This window comes from Protomyctophum bolini (assembly GCF_963924005.1).
Source record: "Protomyctophum bolini genome assembly, chromosome: 18".
NCBI lineage: Eukaryota > Metazoa > Chordata > Actinopteri > Myctophiformes > Myctophidae > Protomyctophum > Protomyctophum bolini.
In genome coordinates this window covers 28,253,128-28,278,849 of record NC_137879.1, presented here as the reverse complement: position 1 = coordinate 28,278,849, position 25,722 = coordinate 28,253,128, and the positions used below count along the sequence as shown (strand labels likewise).

Here is a 25,722-nt window from a genome sequence, read left to right as displayed (position 1 = left end):
GCTAATGGCATGATAACTGATGCCACAGGTCACATTGGAGCCACAGCGTTTCCATGAGGACCCCCATCGTCATTGTTTTCACGATGCCAGCATTACACAGAGAGAAATACTATGAGTGGCATCATCTGGGTCTGTCATCCCTGTGATGTGTCATAGCGATCATGTCACACAATGATGTCATGCTCAGCCATCATTAGTGACATCAGCCGTATCTATATAACTCATTGCATAGGTCCAACAACTATCCCAGTGTGTTGTGAAAGTAACTTTAACTCCCTGGTTTTATCTCAGTGAATACATTGTGCTTCCAGTGTATTTGGGTCCTTCTGACATTTATATTCATATAATCTACAATGGCAGAGGAAAGTGTTTCTGCAGGAGGTGGAGCGATGGACATCGACACCGCTCTCCGCGAGGTGCTGAAGACGGCGCTCATCTGCGACGGTCTGGTCCGCGGCCTCCGCGAGGTGGTCAAGGCTCTGGAGCAGAAAAAGGCCCACCTCTGTGTCCTCGCGTCCGACTGCGACGACCCCAAGTACGTGAAGCTGGTGGAGGCGCTGTGTGCCGAGCACCACATCAACCTGGTCAAGTTGGTGGAGAGGAAGACGCTGGGCGAGTGGGCCGGCCAGTGCAAGATCGACCGCGAGGGCAAGGCCCGCAAGGTGATTGGCTGCAGCTCCGTCGTGGTCAAGGATTATGGCCAGGAAACGCCAGCCATGTACGCGGTTGAGGAATACTTCAAAGCCAGGAAAGTGAGCTGTCAGTAGAGATGTGACCATGGAGTTATACATAAACCCCCCCCCCCCAGCTATTCATTTCAATATGGAAGTTGATCAGTGGCGTTTGAAGCAGCGGCAGTACCTCTGTTAGCTCGATATAATTGGTTGGCTCCTCTCATGGTAACTTTGTCACAAAACCTTGACCCACTTTTGCGTCATGACGTCACTGAACATCCGTCCACCTCCATGGATGTCCTGCAGTTCCAGCTTTTGGCGGCTTCAACGTTGGCCAGCCGCTCTGAGGGCTGCACGTCAGTAAAAAACAAGCAAAACAAGGACGTATACAAAAACAAGACATGAGGTGTCAAATAAAGATGTGAGAGTAAAAAAAACAACAACAAAGCCACAACGAAACCTGGCCCAAATTCGGAGCAACGCCCCTCTGCATCGCCCACCTTGTCCATCCGTATTTGGAATCATACCGTTCTGTCATAGTATGTCCTAGGCGGCTGACTTGGTACGTCATAGACCCGATGACATAACTGTATGACTTCTAGGTTCCAGAAGCTTTGTGTTTTGGAGTTAAAGGTAATCTTCCGGCATGATGCAAAATGACGTGTTTCATGACTTCATCGTTTCAGAGAGAAACAACGCTATATATATTTAAGATCTCATCATTGCAGTGGGATTGAAACTGTTAGACGGTCGAGTAACATCTCACATCCGTATCCGACAAGAGAAGAGCCATTTACAATGGCATATCATAGCAGTAGCTACAGTTCTCAGCCGCACATGAACCAAGCGCCATTGAACCAGGCGGCCGACCAGACCTTCCTGTGGAACGTCTTCCAGCAGGTCGACAAGGACAAGACGGGCGTGATATCGGAGACGGAGCTCCAGCAGGCTCTGTCCAACGGCACCTGGACCCCGTTCAACCCGGTGACGGTGCACTCCATCATATCCATGTTCGACCGGGAGAACAAGGGCACTGTGAACTTCAACGAGTTCGCCGGCGTGTGGAAGTACATCGGCGACTGGCAGAACGTCTTCAGGACCTACGACTGCGACAACTCTGGCTTCATCGACCGGAGCGAGCTCAAGCAGGCGATGACCGCGTTCGGGTACCGTCTGTCCGACCAGTTCTACGGGACGCTGATAGCCAAGTTCGACCGGCAGAAGAAGCAGAGGGTGGCCTTCGACGACTTCATCCAGTGTTGTGTGGTGCTGCAGCGGCTGACCGATGTGTTCAGGAAGGTCGACACGGACCAGGATGGTTGGATCCAGATCTCATATGAACAGTATCTGTCCATGGTTTTACCAATCACTTAAGCTGGGACCCCTGGAAATCCCCCCTCCCCTCTCAATGACACCTGAGCTTCAGTATTATTTTAGACGTGTTGGCTATTTTTGAAAAATCTTGAAATAATTTAGAATTACGAAAAAGTAAGTAAAAGCCATGTGTAAAATAAGGCACATAATCACACTAGGGCAGGCCCCGACCGTCCAAAGGCCTGGTTGTTATATTTGACATTTGGATCTCAATTAGAATTTGAACATTAGATTTCCTTTTATTTCCCTTTTTTTCCTGGCCATCAAAGGCTACACGCTCTTCTGCACTTTGCTAGTGGTCCGGTTTAGATGAGAGGATATCGAAGCAGTCTGAATACATCAGATCTGAGCTCTGAGCAGTAATTAGAAACCAGGCTTTCCACATTGTACTGCAGGAAGCCCAGTGAGGCGAGTATTCACGTTAAATGCTCAGGATATATCCTATCCAAGAGTTTTTGACAGATTCATTTGAAGCAGCACAGAGGTTAAATTAACCCAGTGATTCTCAACCTTTTTCATTTCAAGGAAGGACCACAGACCCCCATTTCATACCATTTTCTTTTTTAAATCTCGGACCCCAATTTACACTATAAAATCCTCAGTGATAATTTAACTGAAAGTGGCATTCAATAGTCACAGACTTGTAAGGGTCCATTTCGTCCCCTTTTACCTTTTACAAATCTCATTTACCAATCGTATTTGTGTGCATGATGCCTTAAGATAGATACAAAAATCACACCCGTGTGAAGTGAGGGGCGCTTTGTGTTGCCACAAATTTACGTCATATTTAAAATAAAAATATAATAATAATAATGAATTTTATTTATAATGCACTTTTCATTCACAAGGAATCTCAGAGTGCTACAAGGTTTAAAAACATATGATATCATAAAAGGTTAAAAACAGGTTTAACAAAAAACAGTGCAAAAAAAAACAGTTCAGCATAAAAAGGCCTTCCGGAACAGGAAGGTTTTCAGGCCTTTTTTAAAACATTCCACAGTCTGTGGCACTCTCAGGTCTATGGGGAGGCCATTCCACAAACGTGGTGCTGCTGAGAAAAAGGCCCGGTCCCCCATGGTGCGCAGCTTGGTATCGGGAACATGGAGTAGGAGTTTGTTTGCAGATCTGAGGGTGCGGGTGGAGGATGTTTTTGGAGGGGTGATTAGTTCCTGTAGGTATGGAGGGGCATGTCCGTTTATGCAGTTGTAAGTGATCAGCAGGACCTTGTAGTGGATCCTGGCTGTAACGGGGAGCCAGTGCAATGTGAGGAGGATGGGTGTGATATGGTCATGCTTGCGGACTTTCATCAGGACCCTGGCAGCGCTGTTCTGAATGTATTGCAGCTTCTGTATATGTTTGCCAGGAATCCCGATGAAGAGGGCGTTGCAGTAGTCCAGTCTAGAGGAGATAAAGGCATGGATGAGCTTCTCTGCATCTGACTGGGTTAGAAGGGGGCGGAGTTTGGAGATGTTTTTGAGATGGTAGAATGCGGTTCTGCATAGAAGTTTTATGTGGGCGGACATTTGACCTAATTTCAACTTTCATTGTCAATGGCAAATATTGAGACGTGTGGGGACAAAATATGTATATGGAAAACATGGAAATGGAAAACCTTACTGGCATTAAATCACATGATTCCCAGAACTACATAGAACAGCGTGGCTCCAATGTATGTGGATCGCAGACTTCAGCCCAGTAAGAGCATTTAGTTCATTTCCATTTTAGAGAGGGGGGGGGGGTTGGTGAAAGGGCCTTTCTGTGTGGAGTTTGCATGTTCTCCCTGTGCCCCCGAGGGTAGGTACCCTCACAAAAACATGCAGTAATCCTGGTCTCTGCAGTAAACATGCAGTAAACTACCCAGCCTGATGGAGGGGAAAGGAACTGGTCAGAATAACGTGTTCCTTCCACTCGCTACATCCGGCCGGGAAACTCTCCCCTGTCAGGTGAGAAGAATGCGTGAGGACTCCTCACGCATAGAAGGAAGCATGAGGTCAGTCCGCTGCCCCCCCAGGTTGGCAGAGGGAGTGCAGTGCCCGGTGTCGAGTCGGTCGGACCCACGGTTGCCCAGAACCACCACCAAAGGCCTCTGCCCGGGCTCTGTACATGGCCCCGGACCAGTGTCCATTTATGGAGCTGGCCTGTTCTGACATTATTCTGATGTCTGCATATGTAGACTCCATATTTGGGCATGCCTGACAAAGAACTCCATATATGAGCATAAAAGGGACACAGTCATAATATCTGGGTTGGGCATGCATTTCCAACTTGCATCGTTCCAAGAAGGCCAGTGCCCAACGGGCACTGCTGTACAGGCCCCATGGGCACCGCTCTAGTATGTAAAAAACACACCCGTGTGAACTGAGTGGTGCAACCCCGCCCCCCACACCTCTCTCTCTCGTCATATACTGGTGCTCAGGTGCTCATTAATAGGCACATAGGTGAACACGGACATTGCTGTTCCTTGGAGTGGTTGCACCACTCAAAACAAAATCACACCTGTGTAAAGTGAGGGGCACTCTTATCCTATTATGTCATCATACATCTTCTCATTCTGGCCAATCATAATCTGCATCCTCACTTTTGTCTTCAATGTTTATGTTTACACAGACCATCAAAACTTAAACTGGACATAGGAGCCGGAGGGGCTAATTCCCCTCAAAAATAAAATAATTACTGGAGATATTTTTGTGCTCCACTGGCAGTGCGCAGCTGCGCATACAGGATTTGGTCCAATGATTTGCGAGATTTGCTCTGGAGACGCACACATACAGTACGCACGTAATGACATGTCCAAAATGTCCAGGCTTAACATAACCATGTTAAGCCATAACCATGTAAAGGAACACTGAGTATTTTAGTGTGAGACCCACAGCTCAGAGGGAATGGCAGAAAGAGGGCAAAGCCACAAACGGAGCTCTTTCAGAACTAGGCCGGGGGCCTAAATTTACACATTTCTCTGAGCGTGTATGCACGTGCGAAGATTAAACCGTTTCCATTGTGTAAGTGGAGGAGGAGAATTGAACCTTGTACAGGAAATCACAGTACTCAAAACCCCATACTCGGCTGTGAAACAGCAGATCTATTGTATACATCGTCTATTTTCTCCTGGCACTATCACATAAATTAAGTATAAAATAGGGTGGTTTAAAAGCAGAATTTTGAGCGACTGCAACAACACTGGGCGTGGGTCACTGGGCGTGCAACCTGCACTATAAGATGGGCTAAAGTTACTACTAAACCATTCCACATCCAACTAGAAATCGTGGTTATATGCATTTGCAGTTGCATTTTACATAACATACCTGTGTAGACGTGTGTGTGTGTGTGTGTGTGTGTGTGTGTGTGTGGGCTTGTGCGTGCAGGTCAGAAGGTCGTGTTCCATCTGATGTGTCCACTTCCTGCTTTGTGAGCCATCCTGCGTGTTTGTGTCTGTCTGGTGGTGTGTGTCTGTGTGTGTGTTAGCATACTGTGTGTTAGTGGACAGGAGTTCATTGACCTCCCATAACATACAAAGTGCCTGCGTTTGATTCATTCCAGTGAAACTGGTATCTCAGTGCTGCATGGTGGGACCAGACTGGTAAACTGGTATCTCAGTGCTGCATGGTGGGACCAGACTGATAAACTGGTATCTCAGCGCTGCATGGTGGGACCAGACTGGTATCTCAGCGCTGCATGGTGGGACCAGACTGGTATCTCAGCTCTGCATGGTGGGACCAGACTGGTATCTCAGCTCTGCATGGTGGGACCAGACTGGTATCTCAGTGCTGCATGGTGGGACCAGACTGGTATCTTAGCGCTGCATGGTGGGACCAAACTGGTATCTTAGCGCTGCATGGTGGGACCAAACTGGTATCTCAGCACTGCATGGTGGGACCAGACTGGTATCTCAGCGCTGCATGGTGGGACCAGACTGGTATCTCAGCTCTGCATGGTGGGACCAGACTGGTATCTCAGCGCTGCATGGTGGGACCAGACTGGTATCTCAGCGCTGCATGGTGGGACCAGACTGGTATCTCAGTGCTGCATGGTGGGACCAGACTGGTATCTTAGCGCTGCATGGTGGGACCAGACTGGTATCTCAGTGCTGCATGGTGGGACCAGACTGGTATCTCAGTGCTGCATGGTGGGACCAGACTGGTATCTCAGTGCTGCATGGTGGGACCAGACTGGTATCTTAGCGCTGCATGGTGGGACCAAACTGGTATCTCAGCACTGCATGGTGGGACCAGACTGGTATCTCAGTGCTGCATGGTGGGACCAGACTGGTATCTCAGTGCTGCATGGTGGGACCAGACTGGTATCTCAGCGCTGCATGGTGGGACCAGACTGGTATCTCAGCGCTGCATGGTGGGACCAGACTGGTATCTCAGCGCTGCATGGTGGGACCAGACTGGTGAAAACAAATCCTCTCTGTCGGGTGGAAACCTCATATGTCCCCAAACTGTTACTTTCAATAGTAGCTCAAAAAGTGTTGCTTTGTACCACGCTTCGAGATACGTATTGAGCTTATGGATCTGCTACTACTTTTGTGTTAATTTACGAAGTGTGTGTGTTCATGTGTGCTTGCTTGTGTGCGTGCGTGTGTGTTAGGGCCTCACAGTAGGCTACTCAACAGTGACACCTTAGGTCACTGTGCAGTGTTTTCTGCAGTTAAACACCACCGCACTACTCATAGGCTGCGGTATGCAGGGCAATGCTGATTTGTAAACAAGAATTGATGACATAAATTAGCTGCTGCCTTATATCCCATGGCTGAGAGGTCGGCTAGAGGCAAAAGGTGTGTGGTTGCCTAGAGACGAGGCAGCCAATCAGGACGATAGGTTGTCAGTGAGAAACATAGGTTTCAACTACAGCAAGTGTGGAAGCACCGCAGAGAGAACATTGACCAGCTGTGCTTACACAGCAGCTGGTAAAAAAAATATGGATTTATTGTTTTATCATATAATAATGGCATATAATAATAATAATAGCTACATTAATCACATTTTCATTCAATTAGTATTATATTTTTTTATCCCACAATTTTCTAACCCATTATTTTCACCCAGTGTCAATTATGTAATGTAATACTGGGCTCTACACCCTCTGCCAACCTGGGGAGAGCGTTTTTATTGTTACAATTTTTTCTTGTGCAATCTGTCTATTTTTAAATGAGCGTACAGCCGCCAACCTGTGTGTTGACGCATTCCACTGCAACTGAGTGCGATGCTGCTAATTGAAATCAGTGCCGCATTTCTAATTATAAAATTAGCAATTATAATGACGTCTTTGCATCTTCCTGGCAGCGGTCTCCATTGGCGTTACCTTGACAGATAGATGTTGAGGAAAACATTAATAATTCATACATTCATACAACATTACCCAATAGCAACACATGAATACGTTATTTTTCACCCATTACTCTTAAGCAAGTGTATGAATAGTTTTAGCTCCTGTTGTTAAATGGGTGTTATTATTATCAGCTTGTTGATGATTATAAACAGGAGTAGTACTGTATATTATTCAGTCAAGTGGATGGATGTATTATGGTTAAGTTTGTCTTAACATCTCAAACAACACTTGTAATGCTGTTGGTGAGAGAACAGAGCCTTTAATAATGACAACTGGCAGAGCATCTGGGACCCCAAGGGGCAGCCAAGAATACACGCACACATGCGTGCGCGCACGCACACACACACACACACGCACGCACGCACGCACGCACGCACACACATGTCATGCTCAGTAGACCTCACATGATGCCTGTATGAATGAACGTGTTAACATTGTTGTACACACCAGTAGAGCTGTCACCATTATGAAAATGCATCCCACCATCTATATTCAGGGGAGGACATTAGCCATAGCAGATCTACAAGCTCACAGATCTGCTGTTTTTGGCAGAGAGAGTGTAGCCAGACAAATTGTCCAAGTACAGCGCCGGCACCAACGCTGGTCCCCGGATACGACCTTGAAAACCATTGACATAAACTGATTGATTGATTGAATACTTTATTAGTCAGTAATGTAAACAGCATGAGGTATAGTCAGACATTTAGGCTTAAAGAATAACACAAGTCCTGGGGACTTGTTGTGTTTAGTGAGCTAATTCAAGCAGATCCACTTGAGAGGTTTCCATGCATGCCCAGCACTATGTGGGAGATGCATTATCTGACGTACAGTACACGTACTTCCTCTGGCTGTCAGTGTCACGGAAGGTTGCTTTGTTTGCTCCCACCACCACCCCAGCACCACCACTAGCCTCTGCTCTCTCTAAGGGTACTGACTAGGGTATCTCCATGCTCTTAAATGGTTGTCTTCTAACATGCATTACTGTATGTAGCAGAACCTGCAGATCAAATATGACATATTTACATTTAAATTGGAGATTGGAGCCTGAAGATCAAATGTGATATTCATATTTGTATTTACATTTCATAATAGAGCCTGAAGATCAAATATGATGATCACATTTGTATTTACATTTCATGATAAAATGTTCTCGAGCTATGGATTTTCTGTAAACTGTTCGTGAGTTATCCGACTGAAATAACAATCAGCATGAAGCGTGTCCCGCCCCACCAGTTCTCCTCAAAGCGTCGCTGTCATTGTCCCAGTGAGACGGTTTCTATCAGGACCACTTCAGAGAGCAGCCACACTGGCTGCCGCCGCTGCGTGTCATCGTGGAGGAATGATATAGGGGACAAATGAAAAGGGCACAGGCATTCAATTATGGGATGGGAGACACACACACACACACACACACACACACACAGAGAGACAAACGGACACGCTCTTAACACGCTCAATGTTTCCGGTTGGTTGGACTTGCTTACAGAGAATCCTTGGGACCAATCTTTTGCTTGGACGGATACGAACAATCTATTCCTCCGTCTCTCTCTCTGTCTCTCTCTGACTCTGTCTCTGTCTTGCCCCCCTCATCTCCAGCGAGGGAAAGTACATTTACTCTAGTTAGTACTAGAGTAAAACTACTCTAGTTATTTTTATTTTATTTTTTACAATTTATTCATCTGAGGCAAATATTGCACTTTTACTATTATCTATAAATAATACTGTACCTTTCAGATAGGCCTATAGATAAGATAATTATTAGGAAACATACAATAAGCAATTAAGCCTTATCTTTTATATTTCAGCTATTCTAAAATAGCCATGAGTCCACATGCTCACCACGATACGTTATGAGCTTGTAGATCGGCTATTTTCGGAACATTTTGACACATTTTGAGTGACATGGGACATTCATAATGACTACTTTTACTTTGGTACTTTAAGTATATTTTGAGGCCCAAACTTTAGTACTTTTCCTTGAAGTAGATTTTCTATCCAAAAAAAACACTACTTAAAATCTAGCTAGTCTGATCAGAACAATGGTCACCGAGTCATTTGTGTTGAACGCTGCTATAACACCACTGTAGTGCCCCATGTGTGTGGCATGACTCTTCTCATGACAGACCCCTGAACAGTGTTTATGCCAACCCTGCTGTGCTCTGGTTTAACGGTGCACCTGTGGCCCCTGGGGTGACTATTCTTATGATAGTCAGTCCGTCCCCTGAACAGTATTTACGCCAAGTTTGGTGTGGGTCGGTGCAAGGCTGAATATCTAGAGAGGAGAGTATTTCTCCACTGTGGCATTGCTACTTTTACTTGTGTAAACTCAGAGTTATTCATTCTCCAACCTACACGCCTCTGTCCACATTGTGTTTTCTCAGTAAGGTTGTGTGTGGTGCGTTCCATTTGAAGAGATCACAGACGGCGGGGGTTCACAGCCCTGCTGTAACACATGTTAAAGGCAGCGTTATGGAGCTCTGTCTGGAGGCCTGAGGAAGACGGCAGCTTGGTGATGAATCATGGAGGGTTATCTTTCTTCCCCCGCGCAGAAAGACTGGATATAACACCGTGATTCATTCCCTCGTGATCATCTTACCCCACACCCATGATATATCCCTGTCTGTTATTAACCCACTTACAGTACAGAAACATTCTGTCTGTCTCCTTTCCCCCCAACATCCTCTCTAGAGCCGACCGATGTCATCCGATGCCGTTCCCAATTTTAGGGATTTTTTGGGGGATTTTGTTTATTGTTGTTTATGGACTTGTTAATGCACACATTATCATCAGATTACTTTACAGAATCACTTTTTCTTTAAACAAGACGGACTGAAAAACAACTAGATAGGTCTCCACTAGGCCAGGTCAGGTTGTGGCCTCCTGGTGGTGCTATAATAGGCCAATGTGAGATCTTCTTACGCCTTGGATGGCAATTGGATGATTTGAGGCATTTTGTTGGAATATGAAATATTGGACAGATTCTTGAACAAATGACTATAGAGATATACTGTGAGGCCAAAAGTGGGATTGTTGCGGGATTGTTGGACAGAATCTGGAGGAGTAATATCAGAAAATGAGTTTTACAAAAGTCTGCCTCCTGTTAGTGCTATAACAGGCCATTCTGGAAAATTTGGGGCAGAGGTTCATCGTTGGCATCCAGGGAGTGTGTGCAAAATTTGGCATCGACTGGGTTACCGGATGGAACCAAATGAACCCTGTTGTGCAGTACACTCTCAGAGTTAGTCCTGTAAGGGTTAGGGGTCATCCGTGGTCATTTAATGCATGATTGGCGCAAGTACAGTGGCTTTCCCCGGTTGGATGTAGTGCGAGGAAGGAACACGTTATTCCAACCAGTTCCTTTCCCCTCCATCAGGCAGACCATGGGCCATACAATGTTTCCTTACTTAGATTATCATTGTTTTCAAATATGATTGTGAGATGGAGGATGACTGATTTAAGCAGTCACATCTGGCCTGAGTCAAACTAGAACTGGACTCAGAGCTGGGTGTGGCTGCGCATCTGTTGTGCATGAACCTGATCAAGGCACAAGAGGTTGAATCAGTCATCTCCACGAACACTCAGAGAGCGAGAGAAAGAGCCACGGTCCGGACAGAGAGCCATCTGCTCTCCTGTGTAAAATACTTTTTTGATACTTTCAAAATGTCATTCCCTGCACTGTTATTTCAGACTAGGAATAAAACAACCAACATAAGAAAGCTGCCCTGTGTCGTGTCCGGCCCTGGGTGGTGACTAGTTGGTCACCATGATGCTTTAAGGTCCCCTTCATTTTTCTAATGCAGCAATATTTTTTAAATATGCATCATTAGTCGTCATGAGAAGATTATAAAGGCTAGGCAATTTTCTATCTGATGGCGGTTATTTGCGGAGTAGTGAAAATAGCTATTGGCTAGAAAATAGATGTGGTGTTTTCACAGATTTTGAAAAACCGTCTTCACTTTTCAATGTAATACCAGGCATTCAGTACCCACAATGCAGTGTTGTTACAATCAAGACAAATGGCTAATAATGGTTGAATGAAGCTGGTTAATGGCTACAGCTCATTATCTGTGATGCAAAATGTCCAAATTATTCGTGTGTCAGGGAGAGAACAGTTGTTCAGCGGTGTAAGTGTGATTGCCTCTGGCCATCGTGATTACATCGGAATCACATTTACTTTCTATTTCTTCTTCCTCGAGAAAAATCAATCGTTCATCTGTCTTGCCTGATTGCCCCTGCATCTCTGTCTGACGTCTGCTCACCCAGTGTGTGTGTGTTGTATTACTATATTTATGAGGACCATTATCTCCCCACAAGTATAGTAAAATTTGAGAAACAGACATTTGTGAGGACTGTTTTCCTGGTCTTCACAAAATAAATGGTTGTTTTGTTGTTGTTAGAGATGGATTTGGAATTAGGAAAGGATTCAGTGTTGTGGTGAGCTTGTTGATCTGCCATTTGTTTGGCTACTTAGTGTGTGTGTGTGTGTGTGTGTGTGTGTGTGTGTGTGTGTGTGTGTGTGTGTCATTTATTATACAGTATAATACATGCTGCCTCGATCCACTTGACTCCAGGGACGTTCATTAAACATTTCCAATGGAACCCCCACATCAACGTGACATGCAGCATTTGCATACATCCCAACGCACGCGCGCGCACACACACACACACACACACACACACACACACACACAAAGACAAACACACCGTGTCCCCTCTGGTCCTTACAGAAGGTCATTAACCTCAATGTGTCTGTCTGTATGTTTGACGTCTGTGATGAGTGCCACCTGATTCTTTGTGATTGTGAGCGTGGAATGCGTCATCATTGGACAGTATCCGTCTGTCTCTGATGTAAAGGTGTTCTAAAAAAAGGACATGACAACGACACTGAGTCTGAATGACTAAGTAAGTAGAGATCGGAGAGGCTTATTAGTCGGTATATCAGCCACAGTGCTGTTATGTGCTAGACCCCTGGGAGATGGACTGCTGAGGTGGAGCGCTACGCTCCCAGTACCACACCCAAGCCATGCTATATACGCTGAGTTGGCCGTGCCCGGGCCGGGATCGAACCCTTGACCTTGTGGTCGAAAGTCGGACTACCGACCGAGTAGTTTACACAATTAGAGAATGTAGAATAATTATTTTGCTTGTTATCTCTCCTATGGTACCAACATCAATACATCATGGAATGGTAGACAGAATATTATCCAACGATAACAAAATATTCTTTAGTTTTGTGTCTGAGTGGCTAAATCTCATCAAATGGTGGTCCGTGGCTCAGATGCAGAGTAAATAATGGACCTTGATATGAAAAGGGTTGAAAACCACAGACATAGGGCATGGAATCCCCCCTCATCCTTCCCTGCATGCTCTCACCAAACCCAAGCCTCTAGGTTGTTGACGTCGGGCTCTCATCTACATATTCTAACTTTTTTTGTCCCAATACACTTTTTCCGATCCGATACCACAATTTCTGTGTTGGCTGATACCGAATACCGATACCAGAGAATAATGGGTATTTATAATAAAAAATAAAATAATAATAAATAAATAAATAAATAAATAAATAAATAAAATCTTATTTTGAAGTCCAACATTTCGTGTTGTGTTTATAGCATACTCCACACTCAAATGTGCACTTGCAGTTTGGGCAACTCCAAAGCAAACTCCACATGCCACAACATTTTATTTACCTGCCATAGTGTCAACCCCTTACCCCTGTGTCGGATCTGTGGTTAATTTGCCGATACCGATATGAACCGATATGACCAAATAAGGGCCGATCCGATACTTTTCTCTGATACTTTTCTCCTCATAAACTAACGACATATACTTGATCAATGATCATACTACAGCGTCAACACAAAAGCATCAAAAGTACCACATTTTGAGCTTGTGGATCTGATACTTTTGATGCTTTTGAATTTGAATCCTGAAAAGTAGTGACTCCAGTGATTCGGGGCCTTCTTCTTTGTCTTATCTGTATAAAGCCACGAACTGTAGCCATGGCGATGCTATGAGCACGGAGGGCAAGTGGATTCATGCAGGCCTTATTGCCCTCCAGGGAAACGACAGGGGTGGAGTGTGTCATCCACTGAGGTGGGGGATGGGATTGGGATGGGGGCGCCTTGTTGCCTGACCCCTACGATCATCATGACCCCTCTTTTGCACCCACAAAAGCCCAAGCCCTCTCGCCCCAGGGGAGGGAGGGCTTGGGCTTTTGTGGGTGCATCGAGGGTTAAGGAAATGGGTGGGTAATAGCCAGGGTTGGGGGACAAGACTTCAAATCGGCCTCACAAGTCGACTATTTAAAACTTTTGCCTCAATGTTTTTTTACACTACTTTTCTACTTTACTAGTTCTTTGTTTTGTGTACAGGCTCCATAGTTTTTTGTAGTTTTCAGAAAGAAGAAAATAAGGGGCAGGGATGGGGGGGGGAGGGGGGGATGCAAAGAAGAGCAAGGATACAAATCTAACTGTAAAGAGAAATTTAAATAAAAACAGATATCAAGGAGAGGCAGAATGATATCCACGTGTATACAGTAACAGTACACAAATTACAGAGCATCATAGACCAGCAGGTAGTATGTACATGAGATTAGACATAAGGTGCAAAAGAGTAATGCATTGTCACTTGTCAGGTTCACATAGAATGGTAATCCACATATTTTAATACATAGTGGAAAAAAATAGCCAATGTGCCAATAACAATGTGTACACGTACTGTGAACGTGTGGACTTGTCTATTCCTGCACACCACCGTTGTATTTTTGTATAGTATGATATTGGGGTTAAATGCTTCATCAGACTAATTGATTTAGTCCGTTTTTGTGTTTCATTAATATGAAGAAAGAAATCACAAATAAAACATGCTATTTAATGTATCTACTGTAAACGAGAAAGATTATGCCGGTGAGGAGGGTTCTAAATGTTAGTTTGGATACATGTTGGGTTAATTGCCCAGCCTTAGGCTATAGGCCAGGGTTTGGGGATGTTGGGGTTCAGCGAAGGTTAAGGAAATGGGCAGATAATGAGACAGACATCGCTCCGGTTCCAGAGACACTGTAATGAGTGTGACGCACACGGCAAAACCACAACCCAGCACAGAGGTCCTGGAGCAGGGAGGACAGAGTCAACAGGCATCCAGGACCCGAGGAGTCAGAGTAAACATTGGACGTTTCCACTTGCAAAATATATGTTGAGAGGAGAAGGAATTCTTTGTATGCACACACGCAGGCACACGCAGGCACACACACACACACCCACACCTAAATTCAATTCAAATGGCCTTTATATTGGCCTGAGAAAACACGTCTGCATTGCCAAAGCAAACTGTGAAATAAATAAACAATCAAAACTAATCACATTGCAAAAAGTAGGTTACGAAACCACAGAATAGTTGTACGTAAGCAAGGATAACTTTCTAAAGCTTTTGAAACGAATAACAGCAATATTGTCACTTTGTATAAGTCAGATAACAGCAGTCCTTTGGTTAATGGGGTGGTTTTTGGAGCACTGAGATCAACTTAGTGCAGGAGCGCACACATCTCTCTCTCATCTCTCACACGCATGATGCACACATACACACACACACACACACACACACATATACACACACACACATAAGGCCACTCTGAAAGCCTCCAGAGGCCTCCAGTTTAGCGGGGATAAAGTGTTATTGAGGGAGGCCTCCAGAGTATAGGAGCGTGACAGATTGGAGGAAGCCCAGCCCCCTCCCATCTCATCCATAACCCATGTTGGGACTCCACTGAGTCCCAGCTGTGCAGGGCCGACCTGGTCGAGTGCATTCTCCCGGAAAGACTCCCTCTCTCTCCTCTCTCCCCCGCCCCGGGTGTCGGGAGGGGAACGGAGAGGAGGAAGACATTCATGAGGCGGAGAGACTACTGCTCCACTAGCCTTTCAAAGGCCATGGCCGTTGCACAATTCACATTTAAGGCTCCCAGAGCGCTTTAGTCTATTTTAAGACAGTGATTCTCAACCGTTTTAATTTCTAGGACCCACACCGCAGTGTGGTGTGCATGTATTAGGACCCCCATAACGCTGAGAGTATGCAAATGTACTTGTGTGTACATCACATTTGTACACTCTCGGACTTCCTAATAATTTAGCTGTGTACCCCTGATTGGTGAAATGGTGACTGGCACCGTTTACCATAAAATCTGTGAAAACACAGATGGCTTTATTTTGGGATTGTATGTTTGTTTCTCTGTAATGAATCTGGATAGTAAAAATAAACTGACTGTTTTCGTAAAACCCTGCAAAATGGTAAGAAAGACGAGATAATTCAGAGAATTCGCTTGGATGTTGCCTGGTCTTTGAAAGACGTTCTCAAATGGCCTTTTCTGCTACAGTTCCACTGCTTCTGCTTCTAGTCAGTGAGATGGCATCAGTTTAACCTCCGTCGTACTCACTGTCACTGCTTGTTCCATTCAAATGCACACACACACACACACACACACACACACACACACACACACACACACACACACACACACCCATACACGCTACTTGCGAGGACATCAACATTTTAGGATGGCAGTTTTATAATTCATTAGCTTTTCTATGCTTAGTCGTGTGTGTGCACCAAAAATAGACGATCTACCGACTAGCTGGCATGCTCAGAGATGAGTGTTACTACATACAGTATGAATCATGCATGACCCTAACCCCCTAAACCTAACCTCTAAATGCCTGTCCCTGAGTCCCTACGGCTCTATTTCCGTCTAAACCCCTTATCCATAAACTTTTTTTTTTTTTACTATTTTGAAAAACATTTTAGAATAGTTCAAATAGCCAATCTACAAGCTCACAACGTGTCGATGTAGATCGGCTAGTTGCACTATAGACAACACAGGAGTGCCTGGCTGGGGATGCGCTCCACCTACAGTACGTGGTGCAGCTGTCCACCACCTGCTACCGAGGACGAGCAGCCGCAGCGGCGGAATAAGGCTCTTCCTTCCTGCCGTTGGCGTGCGTTTTGCCGCCACTCTGCGCTGCTGGAATGGAATGTTGCTGCTGACATGACTGATGTTATGTGTCTGCTGTGCTTAGTGGCCGCACCTCAACAGATGGTTTTTCCAGCTCCATGTATTAATTAGTGCCATAACCCCAGCGAGTTACATTTTGATTCTATAGCGTTTGGGTCGGAGCTGCCGGCGTCTTCCTCAAACCACTTCTTTAAAGTCTTCCTGCCTCTGCTACTATGCAGTGTCACATGAACATTGAAGACCCGTACCCTACGTTTTCGGGCCAAGACCCCTTTGCTGAGCGAGAGAGATATATATATAGTCTACAATTGTGTTGCAGATTAAACATAGATTTCATAGATAGATTCATAGACTTGTTTGACAGTACTACACATGTGTTGAATTCACGATACTTAAAAATCGAGCTCTAGCACAACCACCAACTACGCCTTGCACCACGAGGCGTGACTTGTGAGCTTGTAGATCGGCAATTCTTTGGCGAATCTTCCCCTCAGAAATGTACCTGGAGCTTGTTATGTTTAACAAGGTGGATTATCATGCAAGGTAGATTATATACGCGTATAGTTTAGGAACTAGAGCTCCTAATCCTAGGTTCCAGGTTCGATCCCCGGCTACCCCAGTGTTACTGTTCAGGCGGTGTCCTCGAGGAAAGACACTCAACCCCCAATTGCTGCCGATGAGCAAGTCCCACCGTCGGGGTGTGAAAGTGTGTGTGAATGTAAAGCACATTGTAAAGCGCTTTGGAGTTTGGATAAATGTACCATTTATGCCTGACTCAGGCTTATGTGTGCACACCGACACATTTTCCAATCTACAAGCTCACTATACATGCCATAGTGTTTTGAAATGACTCGGGCTATAGTTCAACAAAGAGGTAAACAAATGTCAGCTCCTGGGTTCAAATCTAGGGTAGACACCACCACAAATATGAATGCGTTATGGCTGTTCACCTGCAATGGCCCTGGGGAGGCTTGCTGAATTTGTCCCAGATGTTTTAGGCTTATGACTGTTGGTTTCACTGTCACAGCTGTGTTTTCATTCTATGTTTTAGAATGGCTTATTATTACAACATGACTGTTGGTTTCACTGTCACAGCTGTGTTTTCATTCTATGCTGATGATGACATGCTACAGGGACCTGTTGCATGCTGGGACTTTTGCTGTCCCAGCTGTCACTGGACTCTCTCCCTTGTAACCCTGTTGGGTGTGTGTGTGTGTGTGTGTGTGTGTGTGTGTATGACAGTCAGCAGTGAAGTTGACGAGACTGAAAATAGGGCTAATGTATGTCATGTAGTAATTGTCCAAATCCGCACAGTGTAATGGCAGTCACATTATTTCACTCTGACTGCATGTAGTGAAGTCAAAACGGCAGACTCGCTCCCAATTGATGTGATACAGTGAATGCACATTCTATGTTTTGCAGTTCTATAACTTCATTTATACTTCTGTAGAACGACGGTTTCGTTTGCCAAAAATTATACGTATTTTAGTCAAAAATGTTGACTAAACTAACTTTAAACTAACTAAGTTTTAGTTTCCTTGTAGGTGGTTGCACTGTCAAGTAAATAAAAAAATAACCATTAAAAAAAACATGAAAAATTATTGTGGATCGTGATACTGCATGAAAACTAATTGTGATATTATATTTTCCCATATCGCCCACCCACTCCTACTCAAAGTTGTACTTAAGTACAGTATTGAATGTAATGACTTTCCATCAGTGGAAGTTGGCGAGCCTGAAGCGGTTGAGTTTTCTGGTGTACTGTGTCAGTCAGTGTGTGAACCAGGCCGTCCGTCAGTCATCATGCTGACACCGAACGCTGTTCGTCTTGTCAGCCGTTGCGTGTCCTAACATGTTCCACAATTAAGAGTATTCTTTTTGCTCAGTGATGTTTTGAAATCACAGCGTCGGCAGCCTGGCGGGGGAAAGCTGTCAGTAATTGCGTCGTAACAAGACAGAAATTGGGCCCTGTTGCTGCGTAATGAGAAGGTGTGTGTGTGTGTGTGTGTGTGTGTGTGTGTGTGTGTGTGTGTGTGTGTGCGCGCGCAATTATGGCTTTTCCCCCCTTATCCTCGCCCACCCCGGTTCTCTGCAAAGTCTGCATACTAAATATATAGAACAGACACACACACATTGTGCACGTAAACACACACACATGCCCCATTTCTCTCCATCCGCGCTCCGCCCTGTTTGCTTCCTGTGCTCATCCTCCACCCGTATTTTCTCTCTCTCCACATTTCCACTGAGCCAGATCTTCTTCCTTCCTGGAGTGTCATTGACCGCCCCGCCCCTCCCCCAGAGAGAGAGCGAGAGTGAAAGTGAATGAGGGAGAGTGAGAGAGAGAGAGGGGGGGGGGGGGGGGGTTGAGAGTTACAGATAGACAGACAGACAGACGGACTTGAACAGAGAGAGACCGATAGAGAAGAGAGTTATTATTAGAGAGAGATGGACAAGGAGAGGGACATCAGTAGAGAGTGAATTAGAGGGAGGTAAACATGAAACATTGAAAACCTCAAAACCACGAGCGGTTGTCCTCAAACAAAGTAAATATAGCATCACTGTCTGTTTATCCCTGTATGCCTAACCTCTTATATCGATATTTGTTTTGTGTCTTTTCCTAAATTAATGCCCCACTTGATCATATAGTACTACAGCGCCATGCAGAAATGCATCGCTTCTTTGTGCGATTTGAGCTCGTATGGATCTGATACCTTTGATGCTTTTCTGTGATGGAAATAGCTAATCTATACAAGCTCACAATCTACTATTTTAAATAAATATAAACATTGAAACATTTTAACAGCACAATTCTTGTCCCTTACACAAAATATTTTCAGATGGGGGTCTGCGGCCTAATACATATTAACTAATTTACCGCCGACACCCCCATCTGGTGTCTGAAAAGTGTACTCCAGCAGTGCCAGCCGGTCATTTAAATACGGCGAGACTCTTAGTTTGAAAGCCGTTTCACTCGGAAACCGAGACCCAGGAAGTGAATTATCGCTATGTAACGGATGCTGCGATTGTTTAATAATTCACCCAAAACATACATTTTGTAACCGGGGATCATATCGTTTAGAGCAGTGGTTCTCAACCTCAGAAAATATTTGGCTCTCCACGTACCACCATTATGAGTGACTTAGGTTAAAAAGACAGTGGCGTACACCTACGCCATCCCATCCCATCACACAGGAGGAAAATTAATTCTAATTAATATACAACTATATAAGAATAATATATTTTTCCACAGTTCCACAGCCAACAAACAAAATTATAAGAAAACTGGGACAGTTCACAGACAGACAGACAAGCTATGAGAAGTTTCACTTTATTTAAAAAGGCGTCAAAAGGCGAACTGTATATTAGGGTCTGAGTCCGGGCTAAGTACGTAAGGAGGGAGGTAGGGGACAGTGTACTGGAAGGCCAATTTGAGGCCACTGTTGTGACCACCCGACTGACAATTAGACTGCTATAAACACTGAAAGAGCAGCACTCCATTTGGTGAAAGATTTATGGCTCTTTAGAGCCATAGCCCGTACTTTTATGGGCAGCAAATGTCGTCACAAAAAGTCAAGGGTCAGTGCTTACTTTGCGGTAAGTTTAAGGGTGAGATATGAAACAGTCACTGTAATGGAATACTCAAATGGAAGTGTGCACAGCTGGGTGCCTATGCATGTGTTTGCGTGCGAAAGAGAGTCCTCCACAGAATGGACCGTACATTATTCATACGCCATTACTGCATGAGAACGGCTCGACAGTGGTGAGAAAAACAAGAGCGAGAGGAGAGTGTTGTCTTAACTCTTAATGCTCTCAGAAGTGTTTTAAAAACAGCCGGAAGCTGCCATGATGTGCCATCACATGTAAAACCACAAGACTGGTGAATTGTGCAGCCTTGGTTTCCACAGAGGATGTCCTATGAGTCCTGCAGCCTGACCCATATGTATACAGTCTATCACTAGAGCTCATACAGAGGATGTCCTATGAGTCCTGCAGCCCGTTTTTCGTAAATTAACGCTCTAATTGATCATACTGCAGCATCACGCACAGGTTTACTTATATTATTACTTATTATAGGTGAACGTTTTCAAAACATTCCCTTTGTTCCTTTTGGGGTGAATCACGGGACAGAGAGACGTGCTCTGTTTGAGCCGGTTCAGTTCACATGATCAAGTCAAACAACCACCCTCCAGCACCAGGCAGCACAGCACACAGCACAGCACAGCGCACAGCACAGCACAACACACACACACACACACACACACACACACACACACACACACACACACACACACACACTCCTTGTCTGCCTCCATCCTGCTGGACATCCATTCCACATGCCCAGAATCCCCCCCAAACCTTCCCCTGTCCAATCCGTACGCAAGGAGCCGTGAAATGAGACCACCCCCCCCCCAACAGATGGAGGTGGAGGGTTGGGGTGGGTGGGCTGTCAGGGGGTGGTGAGATGGGGGAGGGGGTGTTCTGTTGGCACGTCGAGGGGTGTCAGAGGGGTAACGGAGGGGTTGCTGATCAGAGCTGTTTTCCAAGAGGGGAGAGATGGACCTACAGTACAGCAGTGGCTTTTCAACCCTCAAGGTCCATTATTGATTCGGCTTTTGAGCCATTTGATGAGATTTAGCCTCTCAGACCCAAGATTCTGTTGTCGTTGGATAAGAAGACACAATTCCATTCTCTAATTGTGTAGTCTTCGTAAATGTATAAAGCAATGCAGGTGTAACTCTTGAGCGTAACATGAAATCAAATTGACCCATTTGGTTCATTTTACACTCTCAAGACGCTTATAAATATAAGCGTCCATTTGGTTTACCAACTCTCCATTTAGCAGGGGACCACATGGAACCCCCTCCCTCCCTCACAGACCACTGGTTGAGAACTGACCTCAGACGGGTGGCTGACATCTCCTTTAGATGATAGGATGAGAAGTTCAGTCACGCAAGACAGACTCAGGAGTAGAATTGCTGCTACCAGTCTTACGCCCTAACCACACCAAAGGGTCACCATGCAACTCCTTGGGTCCAAACGGTTGCAAGGAGTTAACGCTAAAACCGTCTCGACCCTTTGGTGTGGTTTGGGGCCATTGAATTCCATGCGTTGAATCACTAGGGTCAACGTGGGTCAAGACATATCACACCGCAGGGACAACGCTAAAACCGTCTTGACCCTTTGGCAGGGCTTAAAGTTCTCAGTCCTGAGGACGGATTTCAGTCCTGAGGATTTCATAGGGGTTATTTAATGAGATCAGTGCTGATTTGCAAAAGTAATTTTCAGTCTTGGGATTCTTTTTGTCTTTAAGCCCTGCCCTTTGGTGTGGTTAGGGCTTTAGACTGCAATATATAAACAAGAATGACACGCATATCATCATCACAACTGCCAGGTGAAACAAGCGCTCTCTGTTGTGCATCTGTCCCCCTTTTTTCTTTTTTTCCCATTATTATTTTAACGTGTATGTTTCTGTGTCACAACCTGGCGGGCGCTGTTTGCGTTCGTTTCCGACGTTCTGTTCGTGGTGGTTCAATCACGGTGTTTTGTTGTGGCGTTCGTGCTCCCCAGTTGGCTCGTAACATTAGCCGCTGTTGTCAGTCAGTCAGTAGCTTCGAGCTGTGGCAGCGTTGCATGCAGCGTGGGTGCAGACCTCCACGGTGCTTAGGAGGCAGCCAATCACGACTAGGTTGCTACTACGTGATTGGCTACCCGAGTGGTGCAGACTCCCATTGGCTTAGACGGCGTTTCAGAGTATAGTTACCATTGGCTTAGAGGCAGCCAATGATGACTTGGTCGTTAAAGCCAACATGTAGGCCAGGCTTCAACTGGCAAAAACAAATAGTCTCTGAGATGGTAGAACTGGTGGGTTTTGAATGACCATGGTCATTAAAGCTTCCTCTAGGCTAAAGTCAAACATCCAGGCTATCTCTGTCTAATACAGACACTTCTCTGGACTCTTCATCAAACACAACATCTGGTGAATTAGCTGTCAAAGATGTAAAGATGTCTGCGTTCTCTCTCTCTCTCTCTCTCTCTCTCTCTCTCTCTCTCTCTCTCTCTCTCTCTCTCTCTCACACACACACACACACACACACACACACACACACAGTCTAGCCGGGGAGATTACATCACAGTGAGGGAAAAAATAAGATGAAGGAGATAACAAGTGGGACCGAAAGAACAGGAACACGACTCAAAGTAAAGCCGGCTGCTGCTGGCGGCCTGCTTTAGGACTTTGTTTGATGCCCCCCCGAAAACACACTTGTTGCTGGTTTTGACACTTTTGTCTTTCACGGCAGTCGAGATGCAAAGGGGATTACAGCGAGACGGAGGGAGAGAGGGAAAGAGCCGAGGGTGTGTGTGCGCGTGTGTGTGTGTGCGCGCGCGCAATTTTACTGTTCAGATTGGCTTTGGCAATGAAAATGTGTTTTCTCATGCTAATACAATAATGCCCAATTGAATTGAGCGTGGGATTAAGAGAGTGGACAGAGAGAGCAGGAGGGGGGACGGGGGCTATGAAATGGATGTAAATTAGTTTGTTCTCCAGATGGGGATGAGGAGGAGGGAGGAGAGGATACAGCTCTCCCAGAATGCATCTGGCCCTGTTTTAGCCACCTCCTGGGGCTGGTCCCGAACCACACTGCAAACTCACTTTACACGACTAGACACTACCGCCCACTAAACTTCACTGTCCTCCAAAGATAAAGTGCAGTAGCAATGCAGCGAATTAAACTGATGAAGAAAAGGCAACTCTAATTGTTAAGTCTCAGAGAGAGAGAGAGAGAGAGAGAGAGAGAGAGAGAGAGAGAGAGAGAGAGAGACCCAGTCCACACCACATACATTTATGTGTTGATATAATCATCAAACTGGTGCTATTGTACATGACTCATGGACAAAACATGCCAGCATGCAGTTACTGTTCCTCACATCCCCTTGACTTGTCTACACATCATTATCTGCTATCTCATTTAGGCCTTAGTCATGATCTGTATACGTGCTCCAAAAGATGTAATCATTTAACCAAACTCAAGATAACGAAAGTGTATAAATAAACATGAATGATAGTGTCATCCATTGTGAGGCAGAAGCTCCAATGGAATAACCCATCTTGCTTTGATCTCAGTCAGCATGTTGATCCTATTTTGGCACCGCATTTCATATTAGTGTTATTTAAAATGTGATCTTTTTTTAACAATTATTTGATCTATCAATCAACTACCAATCATGTTTTGCCTTTACGCCATCTATTTTTGCTGAATGTTGTGGTTAATATAGTATTTGAAGAAAAACATTCTGCACAGTGTGCACACTGGATCATTGGGTTAAAAAGAGTACTTTTTGTTTTTGACCCAGTTATCTGATGTGTGCTTCTGCCCCGTGACTGGCACTTAATATTTTTGATGTCTGTGTTTTCAACTTGTTTAATGTAGTAATTGAAACATTTCAGCTGGCCATGCAGGTCACATTTAACACATTATTATAACATGTATTTCAGGCTGAAGTCATTCCTCTTCAGAGAGGATCAGGAGCGATAAATCTCTGTGTATAACAGACACACACACACACACACACACACACACACACACACACACACACACACACACACACACACACACACACACACACATTTTAATCATTTATTTATGTCCACATAAGAGATACAAATACAAGGACACAAATATTTACAAGGTGCCGTACAGAATGCAATCAGCAAATCCCGAACAAATACCCACACACCCTTCAGGGATACAAGTAACAGCGTCTTCGCCATATTTGGCGGCTACCGATAGTGGAAGATATTGCACAGAATTTCGCAAGCACACACACACACACACACACACACACACACACACACACACACACACACACAAAATGCAATTCTCAGCAGAATCAACAGTGGAAGACTACCTAATTGGCATCCCAATGCAAAAGCTCCAGGTCATGAATACATTTGAGATGGCTTATTCTGCATGTCTGCATATTCTGCATCGTCAAAAAATATAGGACAAACAGCACCCTCTATTCCTTGAATTTCAGTAAACAGTCTTGTCCCGAGAGACTAGGCTGAGCCTGAGTGTGATGAAGAGCACACTGTAGTGAGCGCCACAAAGAATGGTTTGAAATGTAGCCCGGCAGTGAGCCATCTTTTTTGTTTAGTAATGTTCTTAGCTCAGCCAATTTTGGGGGTTTGTGTAGCAGAGCTGTGTTGTATTGCAACTCAGGAAAACTATAGCATACAAAACTATCTATATATATATATATATATATATATATATATATATATATGCACACACGCACGGCCGCACACACACTACACGACTGGTTTGGGAACAGTCTCTGATCTTCCTGGGCAGCGTTGCGGCTGCAGGTCTGGGTCTGAACCTCTCTCTCTCTCTCTCTCTCTCTACAGTCTCTGATCTTCCTGGGCTGCGTGGCGGCTGCAGGTCTGGGTCTGAACCTCTCTCTCTCTCTCTCTCTCTCTACAGTCTCTGATCTTCCTGGGCTGCGTGGCGGCTGCAGGTCTGGGTCTGAACCTCCTCTGCCTGGCCATCTACCTGAGCTGTCTGTGCTGCTGCCGTAAGGACGACGAGGAGGAGGACAGCAAGAAGCCCAACTCCTGCTGCGTCACCTGGTCCGCCGTGACTGCCGGCCTCATCAGCTGGTAAGACATGTCACTAGCCTTCTTTTTTTTAAAGCAGTGGTTTTCAAACCTTTTTGTCTCAGGTCACTCCTGTAAGTAACATTTCCCTGAATTACATTGTCTTTAGAACCTTACATTTATTTCACATTATGGTACTTAAATATGCGAAACCTTCCCTCTATAAAATACAGTGGGTTCGGAAATACAGCACCGGAGCGCACTCGCCTATTAGTTTGCATTGCACAGTGAGCTATTTCCGAACGCCCCTACCCCCCAGTATGTCAATAGGAAACTATGACAGAAAAGCAGTTTCCATTCAGGACAGATATACAGAACTTTATACTTGACGTTTAACCACAAGAATGCTACCCAGCATCCCTATTCTGGGGGGAACGTTCATCAAAATTCTTTGCAGAATGATGGCAGATTTGCAGTTTTTTGCGGTGCCTAACCACTCCATCACATAGCAATGTGTGTATGTATGTCTGTCCCTGTGTCTGTCCCTGTGTCCGAGCATGGAAAGCTGCAACACTGTAACTCTGTCATTTCTCGACCGTTTCGGACCCGGGAAGGCTCGCTGAAAAGTTAATATTATCCCACCTCACGCTCTAGTCCTTTTCTCTCTAGACTGCACTTGTCCAGAACACTGCTGCTAGACTTCTGACTGGCACCCGGAAGTGGGATCACATTACCCCTAT

General features: G+C 45.2%; 3 protein-coding genes across 5 annotated transcripts in view; all 3 read left to right on the top strand.

Moving 5' to 3' along the window:
* LOC308333187 (protein tweety homolog 2-like) overlaps positions 1-25,722 on the top strand; it is a 101,298-nt gene that overhangs the window by 6,528 nt on the left and 69,048 nt on the right. For all 3 annotated transcript variants that reach the window (XM_080789397.1, XM_080789399.1, XM_080789398.1), the window contains one exon: positions 24,870-25,045. In XM_080789397.1, coding sequence (XP_080645523.1) covers positions 24,870-25,045 — 176 coding nt within the window. The remainder of the gene's footprint in view (positions 1-24,869; positions 25,046-25,722) is intronic.
* On the top strand, positions 354-767 carry LOC308333069 (small ribosomal subunit protein eS12-like; the record flags this gene model as incomplete). The annotated part of the gene is made up of 1 exon (XM_080789265.1): positions 354-767. The coding sequence occupies one exon, from the start codon at positions 354-356 to the stop codon at positions 765-767; it is 414 nt and encodes a 137-aa protein (XP_080645391.1).
* Positions 1,512-2,048, top strand: LOC308333068 (programmed cell death protein 6-like; the record flags this gene model as incomplete). The annotated part of the gene is made up of 1 exon (XM_080789264.1): positions 1,512-2,048. The coding sequence occupies one exon, from the start codon at positions 1,512-1,514 to the stop codon at positions 2,046-2,048; it is 537 nt and encodes a 178-aa protein (XP_080645390.1).